This window comes from Tinamus guttatus, unplaced genomic scaffold (genome assembly GCF_059628265.1).
Source record: "Tinamus guttatus ecotype Peru unplaced genomic scaffold, ASM5962826v1 Tinamus_guttatus_pri_ptg000330l, whole genome shotgun sequence".
Classification (NCBI taxonomy): domain Eukaryota; kingdom Metazoa; phylum Chordata; class Aves; order Tinamiformes; family Tinamidae; genus Tinamus; species Tinamus guttatus.
The window spans coordinates 2102856-2116380 of record NW_028288864.1 but is presented as its reverse complement, the minus strand read 5'-3'; the positions used below and the strand labels follow the sequence as shown (position 1 = coordinate 2116380).

The 13525-nt window shown below is 41.2% G+C and overlaps 1 protein-coding gene across 1 annotated transcript in view; it reads left to right on the top strand.

The window, feature by feature from the left end:
• The first annotated feature begins 1868 nt into the window (after positions 1–1868).
• Positions 1869–13525, top strand: part of PRKAR1B (protein kinase cAMP-dependent type I regulatory subunit beta) — an 88466-nt gene continuing 76809 nt past the window's right edge. Inside the window, exons 1-2 of the mRNA XM_088529438.1 lie at positions 1869–2116; positions 12403–12573. Of these exons, the coding sequence (XP_088385564.1) occupies positions 1940–2116; positions 12403–12573 (348 nt within the window). The 5' untranslated portion in view covers positions 1869–1939. The remainder of the gene's footprint in view (positions 2117–12402; positions 12574–13525) is intronic.

Below are 13525 nucleotides of genomic sequence, written 5' to 3'. Positions count from 1 at the left end.
ACGCGCGTCGCACTGCGCGCGCGCGGCGCCGCTTTACGGCCGCTGTGTCGCGCGCGGCGGGCGGCCGCCGCTCTCCCTCGTATCCCTCACGGAACTGTGAGGGGAAAAGGGTGTTAAATGTTCAGTGTGTGCCGTGATGGTGAACGTACAGCGAGAGCTGCCATGCGGGGGGATAAACACCGAGGGAGGAGCTGCGACGGGACACCAGCATGCACAGCGGGTCCCCAACTCTTGCACGCTGCAGTTTTACGGTTGTGCCTCTGAATGAGGAAGAAATGCCCTAGGGTTCTGGGAAACTTATCCCCAAACTTCCTAGAGAACAATGAATCTGTCATTCATGCTATAAAATTCATTCTATATTGAATCGTCTCTTCACCTGCTAAAGCACTTGGAGAGGAGCAGCAGCACTGGAAAGGGTCCTCTTTCCATGTCTTGCTTCTTTAATGAGCAACTTTCTTACCAAGAGAGACTAGCAAAGAAAAGAAACCAAACCACCACCTGGAACAAACCAAATAGGCATCTGGACAGGATATGCTTGAGGAAAACACCACCACAACTAGGGTCACCTGGGTCTTCACTATTGATAATTAGCTTAGAGTACAGTAAATTACAGGAGTAAAATCAAATTAACCTTTAAAATAAGGTCGTACTTGCCAGGAGTGAGTTTTTACTGTCACTACACTGTTCTTAGGCTTATGGGAAAGCTGTGGGGATGCTGTGCAGTTGTAGCCCGTGGAGTCCAGGCATCCGAACACCTTCCTCCGACCCCACATCCTCTTTTGAGAGGAAAATTCAGGGAGATTCAACGAGACGGGGAGGAAGGAGAAACAGGAGCAGGGAGAAGGGCTACCTGGCCGGCCCGGCGCGCTGCCCCGCCGCCATGTCGCGGCGGCGCGGCCGCCATGTCGCAGCCAGGCCGGGCCGCGCCGCTTCCCTGAGGAGGCGGCGGGGAGGCAGCGCCCGCGGCTGCGTGACGGCGGCCGCCCCTTCCTGCCGGGCCGGCGCTTCGTGCGGGAGCTGCGGGCGGGAAGGGGCCCCGCGGCGACCCCGGCGCGGGCGGAGAGGCGGCAGCGAGGGGAGGAGGCGGCGGCTGCACTGCGGATCCCGGGAGCCCCCTTCCTTCCGTCCTTCCTTCCGTCCCGCACAGCGGAGCCGCCGCCGCTCTGCCGGCTCCCCGGACGCAGGTATTTATCCGCTACCCTCCTCCCCCGCGGCCCCCCCGGGCTGGCTCCCGAGCCCGCTCCGCCGCCTGGGCGGCCCGGCGCTCGGCTGGGAGCCCGGCCAGGCTGGGAGCCGCTGGCCCCGAGGAACCGGGAGCAGCAGGGGGAGGATCCCCCCGGGCCGCCCGCGGGATGCGGGCTCTCCCCCGGGAGTCCCGCCGTGTTACCGGGGCGCGAGATCCCTGAGCGCGTCCCCGAGCCGCCCTGAGGGGAAGAGGGCAAGAGGCTGGGGGGCGTCCGAAATAGCCGCGGTAGAACTTCCCCGCACCGAAAATCTTTCGGTTTGTGGTGAAAGGGAGCTGGCCTGCAGCTGCAGAGGGAAGTGCAAGGCTTTAAACTATCATTTAGCACCCGCGTCTGAAACTCGTTTTGTGTGATTAATTGTGGTTTTGTGTGGTTAATTGTGCTGTTATTTCCAAAGGCCGACAAGTGTCTAGGGATGGAAATGCTCCATTTGCACTTATTCCCGTGCTCATCGTGTAAAGATGACACGGTTCCGTATTTCCATGTTTGAGTCCCCAAATGTTCAAATGTTCTGAACCGATAGCTCCCAAAGAGCCAACCACCAATATTAAAATAACATGTTTCTTTCAGAGTTCCTTGACAACAGATTTGAGAATTGTCTTCTCTCTCTCTCTCCCTCTCTCCCTTTTGTTTCTTTTTTCCCCTTTCTTCACCATTTTCTTACCGAGGTTTGTTTTCTGTTTACAAGCCTGAAGATGGCTGCTGCTTCTTCCTGCAGTGTGGAAGAAGACGAGAGCCTGAAAGGATGTGAACTTTATGTTCAGAAACACAACATCCAGCAGATTTTAAAAGAGTGCATTGTAAACCTTTGCATAGCAAAGCCAGACCGACCCATGAAATTCCTCAGAGAACACTTCGAAAAATTAGAAAAGGTCAGTGATTTTCAGGTGACGTAAAATTTTACGATCTTACACCAATAAGATGAAGTTAAAGATTTGAATATTTTGGTGCATTTTCCTTTAATTTTTTAAATTAGCAAGCTACTTTTAAAAATAGAGTCTGTCAGAAAAAAAAAACTTTATTGCTGAAGTGTACTGTAATATTGGATATTATATAGAATTATTGTGCATAACACAAGGATCATAATTTGTTATTAGACTGCATTTGTTAAAAACAACCCAAAGAGTTAAAAGCATGTTTTGCCTTATGATACACAGGGTCATGATTATTATGATGTTATGATACATAGTGAACTTTCATCTATAGGAAGAAATTGCTTGCAGGAACAAAAGATTCTATTTCCTTTTCAATGTCAGATGATGTGGTTTTCCCTTGTCCTAGGTTCTGAAAACCATCGGAACAGTTTGCCACTTGGTTTTATTAGCCTGTATTGCCTATCTCAGGTTCCTCCGATGAGAGAGATTTGGAAAGACTTCATGTGCCATAATTGTCTTCAAAAGCAATATAGAGGAGAAAACATGTTTTAAAACATTTTCTGCCAGTTCCTCACCAAAGCATAGTGGTGTCTTTTTTGAAATGAGCTGGAAGAACATGTTGCATGGGCCCAGATGTTCCCTGGGGACAGGATTCTCCAGATGTGTATATGTGTGCGTGGGGTTGCAAGTTGTTAGTTATACGTGTCTTCTATGATTGATAGTCTTAGTCCATCAGAGGTTTAATTTTCATGCTTAAGAGGAGGATTATGAAGGAAGCATCTGAAGTTTGTAGGCTTAGGATCTGAGTTTCCTGTAGTTTGAATATTTGTCTTTTAAAAACAGAATTTTGTAAGGATAGAGCAAGAAAAGTAATAATTAGTGAACACTGCATGAAGATGATGTACTGTAAGTGATACAGGCATTGCATACGTCTCTGGTTGTTTGCTTTCCAGATATATTTTTATATAGGCTAGCATAGGTCAAATTTGTGTAAGCAGGAAAATACAAGTGTTATATTGTTGTGGGATCTGAGAAAGGAAATCCCATTTTCAGTGCCGAAAATTTGAAATCAGTGAGTTTTTGTAGGCAATTTGCAGAATCAAGGTTTAATTACTCAAATGTGGGAGATTCCTGCATTTTGATTGGCTTATAAAGGTAGAAAAAAAAAAGTAGAGAAATTACAGGTAAAGGTTTTCATTTTCCGCTATACTGAGACTGAAAAACTTTCATGGGTGCCTTAATCGTATGATCAAAGGTGGAGTTGTCTCGCCAAGCTAAGCTATACTTCTGTTCAACAGAAAAATGATCTATTAATAAAGAGTAAAACTAATGAAGAAAATAACACAAAAGAGGAATAGGGAGCAGAAACTTTGAGCATATCTTTAGGCATTACTTAGTCTTCTGCTGAAGTTATTTTGCGGTATTTTGGTGCAGTGGCTGAGCGAGGTAGTCTGTTCTACCTTCTGGTCTTAGCACTCTGCTGCTCCCTTCTCTTTTGCTGTGTACATGTAAGAATAGTTGTGCTTTCTTGTGCTGTTGAATAATATCATGGATTGCTGTGGACTGGTAGGGTTTTTATGAACTCAGGCTGATGCTGCATGTTTCAAGGTGCCATCCAGAAAGTTTTGGAAAATGTTGACTTTACTGGTTGTAACTGAATAGAGCAGAATGAGATGTTTTGGGTAGCTCTACCTAGTGACATGAGACAGTACTGCACATAGACCTCATCTGCAGAAAAATAAAGTCATGTTTATAACAGCTTTGCTATAAGCAAGGAAGTTAGTAGTAAACTGAAAATTCATTCACAATTAGCTAAGTATAGTGTAGAACCAAAGCTATTTTGACATCAAGCTTTTCTGCAAAAGTAGTCTTTCACAGTAATTACATTTTATCAGAAAAAGACAGTTTTCAATCAGTAACATGACTGTTGTGTGTTGTGTGCGTTTTGGAGTAAGTATAATTCATTCCTTTTAGATAGGCTGGGGAGAATTGCAGAAAAAACCTACGGAGAAAAAGCTATCTAAAAATGCATTAACATAGCAGCATGATAAAGATCAATATGAAAAATATTTCTGTGTCTTTTAAAGCCTGAAAGGCTTTCGAATTTTGGTGTCTGCTCTGTGGTCAGAAATATTGCTATATGGGAACATACCTGAGCTATCTGAGATGCTGATAGCAGGAAGCAGTGGAAGCACCAGCTGCACTACTGTGTGACTGTAGTTTTGAAAAACAATAAAGAGAAAACAAGTTTTCCTAAGAATTAAAATTAGTTACAATTGAAACTGTGCTCTTAAGGACTTTTGCAGACACATTAGAGAGTCATTGAACTCCCTCTTTGCTTTTTATGTCCCCAAGTGCAAATAGCTTTCCACTTCTTAGAGTCCCAAAATGACAAAAAAGGGGCACAGTGATGGAATTTGAAGGAAATACAGTTTTCTTCCCTGAATCTGTGTAGATGTAGTCTTTGTTTCTCATTTCAAGCTATCATGTTTTGCACTCATCAGGATGCTTAATCACATGTTAATCTTTAAGTATATAAGTGGCTTTAAAGAAACAGGTCCATGCTTAGCTTTAACATATGAAAGGAGTGCCTTGTCAAATTGGTGTAAAGTTAAAAGTTGTGCTGGATCAGTCACAATCTAATGAAAAAATTCACTAAACCATAATCGGCTTTGAGAAATCTGGTTTAAAACCATTCATCACTTCAGAGGCACTGTCTGCTATGGCCCAAATTGATTCATGAAGAGTGCTCTTTCGCAAGTGGCATACAGTTGTTTTAACACTCACTTTGTTCAGGACCTTGCTATTAATAACTATGTTACTTGAAGTGAAAATCTATTTCTATTAGAAACTATTTTATTTCCTAATGGAAAAGTGGTTGTAGTTTGAGTAGCATATTGATAGCAAAAATATTTGTATGCCCCTCTGTAAAGCTATAGCACACCACTTTCTTGTGTAGTGTGTGTAGTTTGGTCACCTTATTTCAGAGACAAAACAGATGTATAGAAGCTCTGTCATCCTTCTATATAAGGACAGACTAGATCAACAGAGACTCTGATGTGAAAAAAGAGCATTAATGGAATGTGGGATAGAGATCTGCAAGATCAGAGAATAATTTGCTCCCTTTGTCTTCTGACCACAACCCATTGAAATCAATAGACTTCCATTAAAAAGCAACAACAACAAAAGGGCAACATGGAGAAGGTGCTGTGAGGAGCACTAGATTTGCAGAGCTCCGTTTTACTCTCCATGGTAATGGGTCTTTACAGTGAGGAAGAGGTTTATCCCTTCAGATATATGCACGTCTGCTGTTAGCTGACTGCAGACTCCTATAGCTTTTAGGGAGGCTTTCTAGCCTCCCAGACAGCTTAACAGAACTGTCAGGTACCCAGTTCTTAAAGCAATTGGGGTCCCTCAAGCCTTGATTCTGTTGATTGATTTTCAAAATTGAGATTGCCTAGACCTAAATTCTGCCCATACTGGAGTGTGTGATTCCAGAAATGGCTGAATATCAAGCCCCATTTTTATCTGTAGTTCAGCAAATGCTCCTGATTTAGCTTGCTTTTGAGAAGTCTCTTGGACTGCACAGCAGCTCACTTCATCTAAAGTCAAACTTTAGATTATGGAAGATGAGAAATTTGAGATCATGCGCCTGCAATTCATCCTAATTCTCTTTGTGTTTTGCGGTAGTCAGTGCATTGGGCAGGGCGTTCTGAGATCTATTGACCCTTTCAATTAAGCCAGTTGCCTACTCAAGGCTTCACAGTAGCTTTTCTCAAGGGCACTAAATTATCCTCAAAATTATTTCCTTTTATTCCCTTTCTTTTATAGAAGGTACTTTGAGGAAAAGAGCTGATTAAGCGTTGTCAGTCTTCCCTTTGTAATAATTCTAAACTAAAGGCATGCCTGACAGGAGTGGTAGTAAGGAAAAAGGCTATATAAAAAGTGATATAAATCAAAACATACTTCCAATATCAAAACATACTTCCAATAAAAGATACGTTTTGTTATTTTACCTCTTGTTTTTAAGTTAAATAGCATTTTCAATATTATGCTAAATGTAGAAAATTATGGCTCCTTGCTTTTAAACGTCTTCTTAATGCTGAATTAATCCATTTTAATTTGGCACATAGAATAGAGGTTGAAGAAGTCCAGATGAGGTCCCTTCCAACCTTAATGATTCTATGAAATGGACACGAGTAAATTGGATGGAGGGCTGCAGTTTTCACAGCAGATTTAAGATTATTTCAGAATTGGTTTCATTCCAGTTAAGTAAAGAACCTTACATTTTTGAAATGCTTTCGACAGTGGAGTTACTGCTTTTCTTTGTGCCCTGCTGAGGTCCGGGACTCCATGGCTCCCTGCTTGGCAGCCTGTGTTGGAGCTGTACCCGGAGAACTGTGTAGGTTCAAGCTGTAGAGCTTCCCAGGGAAGTCATCCTGATCCCAAATCACCAAGGAACTGAGGAAGTGAGCTGTGGGAGACTGGAAAAAAATTCTCTGTATGTAGTTTAGTTTTGATGTATTGAAAGATATGAAAAATATGTTTAATATGTTTGTTGCATCCCACCCAAAGGTTAAGCTGAAACACGGATTCTTGTGTGAGCAAGCAACTCAAGCTACTGCCTAGCCCTAATAACAGTGTCAGCCAAAGCACTTGCATCACACGGCAGAAGTTATTTTGGGTTTTGAAAACAACTGTCTTCCCTATAACAATGAAATGTGTGTGGAGGGGAGGAGGGTGATAGAGAACATAAGGAAAGATTTTTTATTCTCTTTCTTAGAATACGGAGTAAATGGAATAGATTATTTTCAAAGAGTGGGAAAGGTAGAGGTGTTTTAAAGCCAAATTTACACTCAGAAATGACGTAGGGAACACATCCTTGCCTTCAAAAGCACTTTTGATTGAAGGATATCAGCATGTTTCTAAACCTTAAGGAAGCCTCCACAATAGAAGTATTTTGAAGAGCAAAATGGCATACTAGCATTTATGATTCCCTGTTTGCTGATAAGCTTAAGTATTAACTGTATCTTTCTGTGCTCTAGTAGTCTGTTTCTGCCTCTTACATGCAATACATCTCACTGAGCTAGGTGAAGTCTCCCCAGAATTAAGGTACCACTGTGGTACAAGGCTGGGATAAAAACATATACAGGCAGTTTTGGCATTATCTATATGCAGTGATTAAAAACTGTGAAGCAACTTAGGTGTTCTCATTGTTGCTGAAAAAGGCAGCATCATATTTTTGTATTTTAGTTTAAATTATATATATCTAGTACATACAGAGCTTTTCTGTGGGTGTTTTTTTTTCCTTTGGCAAGATAGGAATATGTACATCGTTATTTGGTTTGTATTTTAAAAACTAGAAGTGCTGGCTACGTTTCTCTTTAATTATATAAGCTTTTAAGCATCAAAAATATGGTCTGTATTTTGTACTGTGTTCTCGTACCTTACTTTATGCTGAGGCCTATGTAAGAAAGTAGGGAAGGGGTGCTGGGTTGAGGTACTGCAAGATGCTGAAGACAAAGACAGGATGTGTTAACATGTTGCAAGAGGTTAAAAGAGGCTGGTAAGGGGATTCAAGAATGCCAGTGATGTAGTCTGGGCTGCAGAAAAATAGGTAGATTTTTGGCAAGAGACTTTTGCCTATGTTTGAAATTTGGAATTAACTGATTTATAGAGAGGCTGCAGAGGTCACTAGCAATAATTGAAGCAGTAGATAACTATGAAATGGGTAAATAACATCAGGAGGTGGGCAAGGATGTTAAATATTTTTCTTAGGGATGCTGTAGGGGGAGAAAAAAAAAAGGTAATATTTAACATCCAGAGGGCAGTGGAACAATAGATGGGATTGTATAAAAAGTCTGAGGCTACAAGCCTAAATGATCAAAAAGATAGTAGAGTTGTCGACTGTGAGAAAGACTGGAGAAGGCATTAAGACCTCCCAGATTTTTCTCATTTTCACTGATGGAGTTGGTCAGTTCTGTGCTTCCAGCGAAGTGGAATAGTTTTCCTTTGGCTTTTATTAGTTGTTATAATTCATAGTGTCAGTCTCTAGTGTTGTGTCTCTAGTCTGTGGGTGTTGGGATGGTGCTTGAAGCCTTCTTAGGTTGAAAGTGTCTCCTCTGGGTCAATTCCAGTGCAGAGAGAGCGTGCTTTTTTGTTACTTGGATATGAGCTACACTGTGCATCTTCTGTAGATTTCGGGCCTGTCAGTCAGCACACTTTATGAGTGTGCTTGAAAAAACAGAAAGTTTCATTTAATGTGCGCTTTTTGTTGTGACTTTTTCGAACACAGGCAATAAATTGTAGTCTTCTGCGTCAGGCAATGTGCTCTTGAGCTGTGGTATGTAAGGAACTGTAAAGGTAAAATCTCGCTGCTTCAGTTACAGTGTTTGAGCTCATTAAAACAAATACAAATGTTAATTGGGAAATGACTGCATAATATCCTAATTCCTATTTTGTCACAGCCTCATGTAGCACAAGTGTCTTAGCCAGAAGTGAACATTCAAAGGATAAATTGGTTACTACAGATATATTTATTGTTTTTATAAAAATATTTTTTATTTATTTTATTTGAGGCAGAGATGGTATGCCTTTTTTTCTTTTCCGGATTATGGCTCGCTTATCATACCCATTGGAGCCAGCCAGGGCATTCCAGTTTCCAGACCATCTCCCCCAGAGCCTACAGGGAAGGCTTGTTTACAGCTTTGACTTTACCTAACTTCTGATCTGTTGCAACATGATGTTAATAGAAGTAGGATTAGATTATTTATGCATAAGGTAATGTAATTTGATGATACAGCAGTTTTGGTTTGGGCTGTATTGGTGTGAAAGAGAGAGTATGATGCTTGCTGGGGTTTTGCAGTTGTTTCTTCAAAATGTGTGCATATTGGGAGGAGTGCCTCATTTTAAGGTGGACATGAGTAGGAAATGGGATTTCTGTGTCACTGCGAATAATCGGTGCCATCTGAATAGAGAGGGAGAAGGCTTGTTGTCATGACAGCAAAAGATGGTGAGGTGTTTACTTGAGAGTGAGTTCTGCCCAAGCATTCACATCTAGCCGTGTCTGAAGATCAGTGTTTGAAGAACTCTTCTTAGGAGAACCTGGTCCTTCTTTAAAATGTTTGCTGTATTTCCCCGGGTATATGGAAGACGACTTTTTGAAAGCATAGCTCAGAACCTAGTGTACGCTTTTATTTAGTTCAGTAATGGGAATCCTACCTAGACTACAAATAGCAGCATATGGAAAAACCAGCCAGTCAACTATCTGCTGTTCATATAAAAGGAGTTTGTAGCGAAGAGACTTCCTTTTAAAATGAATCATATGGTAACTCACTTTTATAATCCTTTAATGTCTTTTCAGCTTTAAAAGGTATTTAGATTTAGGAGCATGCTTTGTGATATTAATTTTATCTCACTGAGCTTTCTTTCTTGTATAAATCTGTGCTGGGGTAGAGGAGATTATTAATTCTTTGGAAAAATTGTGTGCCTTTTACACAATGTGTATTGAAAAAATAAAGTGTTTGATATTCAAATGAGGCAAACTATTGCTTTTTCTGAGTAAATATACTATGCATAAAAAGAACTGTTTGAGTGGAAAATACCATCAAATAGATGCTTGGCTGCTTCTTTTAGTAGTTATCTTCCAGTATACTTTCAAATGCTTGCTGTCCAGAAAGGTCTTCATTACCTAGCTAAGCATATGAAGAAAGTGCATGTGGTTGTGTTGACTGTTCTTATACTGTCAAAGAGATGCATGAGCTGAAATGTCTGGTAATATTATTGGAATTTCTTCACTCAGGGGTTTGGCTTTGGTGAGTAGGTAAGACGTATAATGAAAATGGATTATTTTATTTTAAGTAGTTGTATTTCTGCAAGTGCGTAATGGTAATTAGGAAAGCTAGAGGCAGTCAGATGGGAGTTGCATGGGGGGAAGTTGATCAGTGCTTAAGAAGGACTTGCAGTTTTTACACAACAGGAAAATCCAGCTGAGTCTTTTTTTTTTTTTTTTTTTTTTTTTACATATCCAGTGCTGTTCATTGAAATTTAAATTAAAAATGAAGAAGTTTGGGTAAGGATTTAATACATCTGAAATCTGCTTTGATTTCTGTGGTACTGCCGCTAGTCCTATTGTGTTGTGGTCCAGGGGTTGTATTATAGTAATTCTCAGTTAAAAACAATATTGGTAACAGAAAGAAATTGGCACTTTATGAGGCAGGTCACAATCTCAAAAAAATAAATCTTTAGTCAGTGCTCTAAGCTATCTATCTATGTTTGTCTCTTAAATATTTCAGTAGTCCTTTAACCAAAAGAAGAATACGTTACTTTGAATTATGCAGCCTGGAAAATGCCACCTTTTTACTGTTTTCAACTAGCAATAAGAGGTCAAAGATCGTTGTGAAAGGCTCCTTAAGTTAATAACAAGGGCAATGTCAGTGGTGGTGCAGAAAGCAACTGGAATAAGACCAGAAAGACAAGTAACACGGCTGGATTTGTCAGACATTTGTAAACATCAATGGCAAAACATATATTAATAATCTGTTTTTCTTGCAAGCTTAAAAATTGCAAACTTGTGCCAGTTTTTTGTACCACTCTTCTAGTGTCATACCTGATGAGTTATAGTTAACTCATTTCCTGTGTCAACAAGACCAACTGGCTATGTTGGTAATTTGCCACATGTCTAGCGCTGATAGTCCCTCATCCTTCCTCCTCACTGGCTTGATTTGTTAGCTCAGATTGTTAAGTCTTATCATAAATTGGTTGTATAAGACTGCAACCAGCCTCTGGTGTCACTGTCCGAAGGCTGCTCTTTTTTATTGGGTCTGGGGACCTCAGGAATACAAACATGCATTTCCTTGCTTGTAGTCTGCAACTCAGCTAGTCTGAATTCTCTTAAAAACATTAGGTTTTGCCAGTAGTCAGACAGTGGCTGCCTATAGGTACATTCATCTACATAATCTTGAGGCTGTTTGAGAGAATGCAGAAAAATTACTGGGCTTATGCTGTCCAGTTTATGTCCCTACAATGATCCTGTCTTCCCTGCACATCCACTTTAGTTTCTTATGTCAGACAAGCTGGGGACCGGTGCATGGTCCTTTCCATTCCCGCTTCTCTCCTTAAGCAGGAACAAGGAAGGCCAGAGGGAGCAGGGTAGGAGGGCGCTGAAGAGAGAGCAAAGAGATAGTAGTGTGGGGAGGTGTGAGCAGGATGCCAAGGTGGGAATGACAAGGCTTGTCTGCTCTGGCCATGAGACGTGGGTGGTGCAGTGGAAATTTGAATCCTGTGTGTTCTTCCTAGAGTCCTTGGAAACTGGGAATAGACTAGGAGCCTCTGACATGAACTTCTGCTTGCATTAGCCACATGCCTATGAAGCCACTAGTACTGCTAAATAGTAATTCTTTTAATATATAGTTTGTGAATTTTATGCATGAAAATATTATAATCATGAGTAATTTTGTCTCAAATCTTCAGATAAAGTCAGATAATTCAGTTTATGAATTGACGGAATGTCTTGTAACCCTGACGTCCTCTCTGTAGGATTTTCTATACTGCTTCCTGTTCTAATCTCCTCCGGGATTTCTCTTCTTTCTCTTCTGTATTTTCGGTTCCACGAGTGTGTAATTTGGAGAGTAACCTGTGTATTGACCAGCTGGTACTAAGCCAGACATCATCTTTCGTAGTCCTCTGGAGCCTACCTTGGATCTTTTTTGCTTAGAAGTTGTTCCATTGATTGTAAATGTGCTAAATGGCAGAAATTCTGGAGCAGGGAGCATCTTTGTTCTCTCTGGTGATAGTAAGTCTGCAAAGCTGAGCAAGAAGAAACATATCTGATGTATTGACCTGTGATTTCTGGTATACTCTCTGTGCAAAAGACAGATAGGCACAAAGTCAGTTCCTCTTGCTCTGCAGTGCTTAAAGCTTTCAAAAGCCAACAGAGAAAATAACAGCTGTGGTGTTGGAGAGTAAGGAAAATGAGCCTCGTTCTTTCCCTTCTCAGCCAGGGGTAGCTGCAATTTAAAATACACTGTTTACCATTACTCATAAGAAAGACATGGCCAGGTCAAGTACCAGAGTGTTCGTACCTGTACATAGATTGTATTTGGTGTTAATCCTTCCTACTGCTCACATCAAATGTTTAATTTTATTTGATCTGTATGCATGAGTAAGTTGACAAGTAAAAATTAAAGGATTGCTGAGGGTCACAGAAAAGGAGCATATTAAGTATATCCGTGAAGTTAGGTGTGTGAATAAGGGATCCTTCACTGTCTCTCTTTGCCTTGCAGGAAGAATGCAAACAAATCCTGGCTCGGCAGAAATCCAGTTCCCAGTCTGATTCTCATGATGATGAGATTTCTCCTCCTCCTCCCAACCCGGTGGTGAAGGCCCGGCGCAGGAGAGGGGGAGTCAGCGCGGAGGTGTACACAGAGGAGGATGCTGTTTCGTACGTTAGAAAGGTACCGTGTTGCTGTCTGTCCGATTCTGAGGTGTGCAAGGCAATCAGGTGACTCACTTGTGTTTTGCTCAGAATTTGAAATGCTTAGAGTTATGGGCCAGCCTGTAGGATTGTGCCCTTGTGCCAGCATATCCAGAGCGTGATCATTTCCTCCAGGCTTATATTCCTTTTCTGCCTCCTTTTTTTCCTGCTGTGTTTCCTGCTTTTTCCCCAAAAGTCATTTCTAGCTCAAATTTTCTCCTAACTTAAGTCACTCATGTTCTCTATGCAATTCAGGCATGTGCTTCCTATGATGATCCAGTACTGCTAAAGCCGCTGGTTATGGGAAGTCTGTTGATTGTATTTGGGCCATTTTATATGACCCTTGTCTTTGAAGAAATGCCAACCATAAATTAGGTATAAATGCAGCAGAAACATTATTGCAATAAGATGTTAGAATACGAAAGATTCATGAGGGAACTGATGGGAGAGGAGAAAATTGCTCAGAGCTTGCAGCTGTTTATTGACTAGTTTGGTTTAAGACTTGTCTGTGCATGTCATTGGCAAAAATAAAAACTCTAGCTCAGACAAGAGCCTGACCTCAGCAAAGCAGCTGCTGGATTTGCTCCTCAGTTATTGTAATGAAAATAAGCGCCTCTTAAAAATAATGTATAAAGTGTACATTTGTAAAGCATATGGAATATTTAGGTTGCCTGCAATTGCATTTCAGCCCAAAGAGACTTTTCTCTTTGCAAGCCCGGCATCTAGTTTAACAAGTCCTTTCCAATGGATATTTTGATTGGCTCAAATGCATTTATTCAATTTGAATATGATTAACCTTAGGCTTTAAGAAGTCATCGTCCAACATCTCCCATGAGATACTTGCCAAGAAATTTTCAGAAGAGTTGTGAGGCCTCATGTGCTTGTGCAGCAATGTTACCCTTGCTTTTGGAGGCTGAACTCTTTTAAAAAGC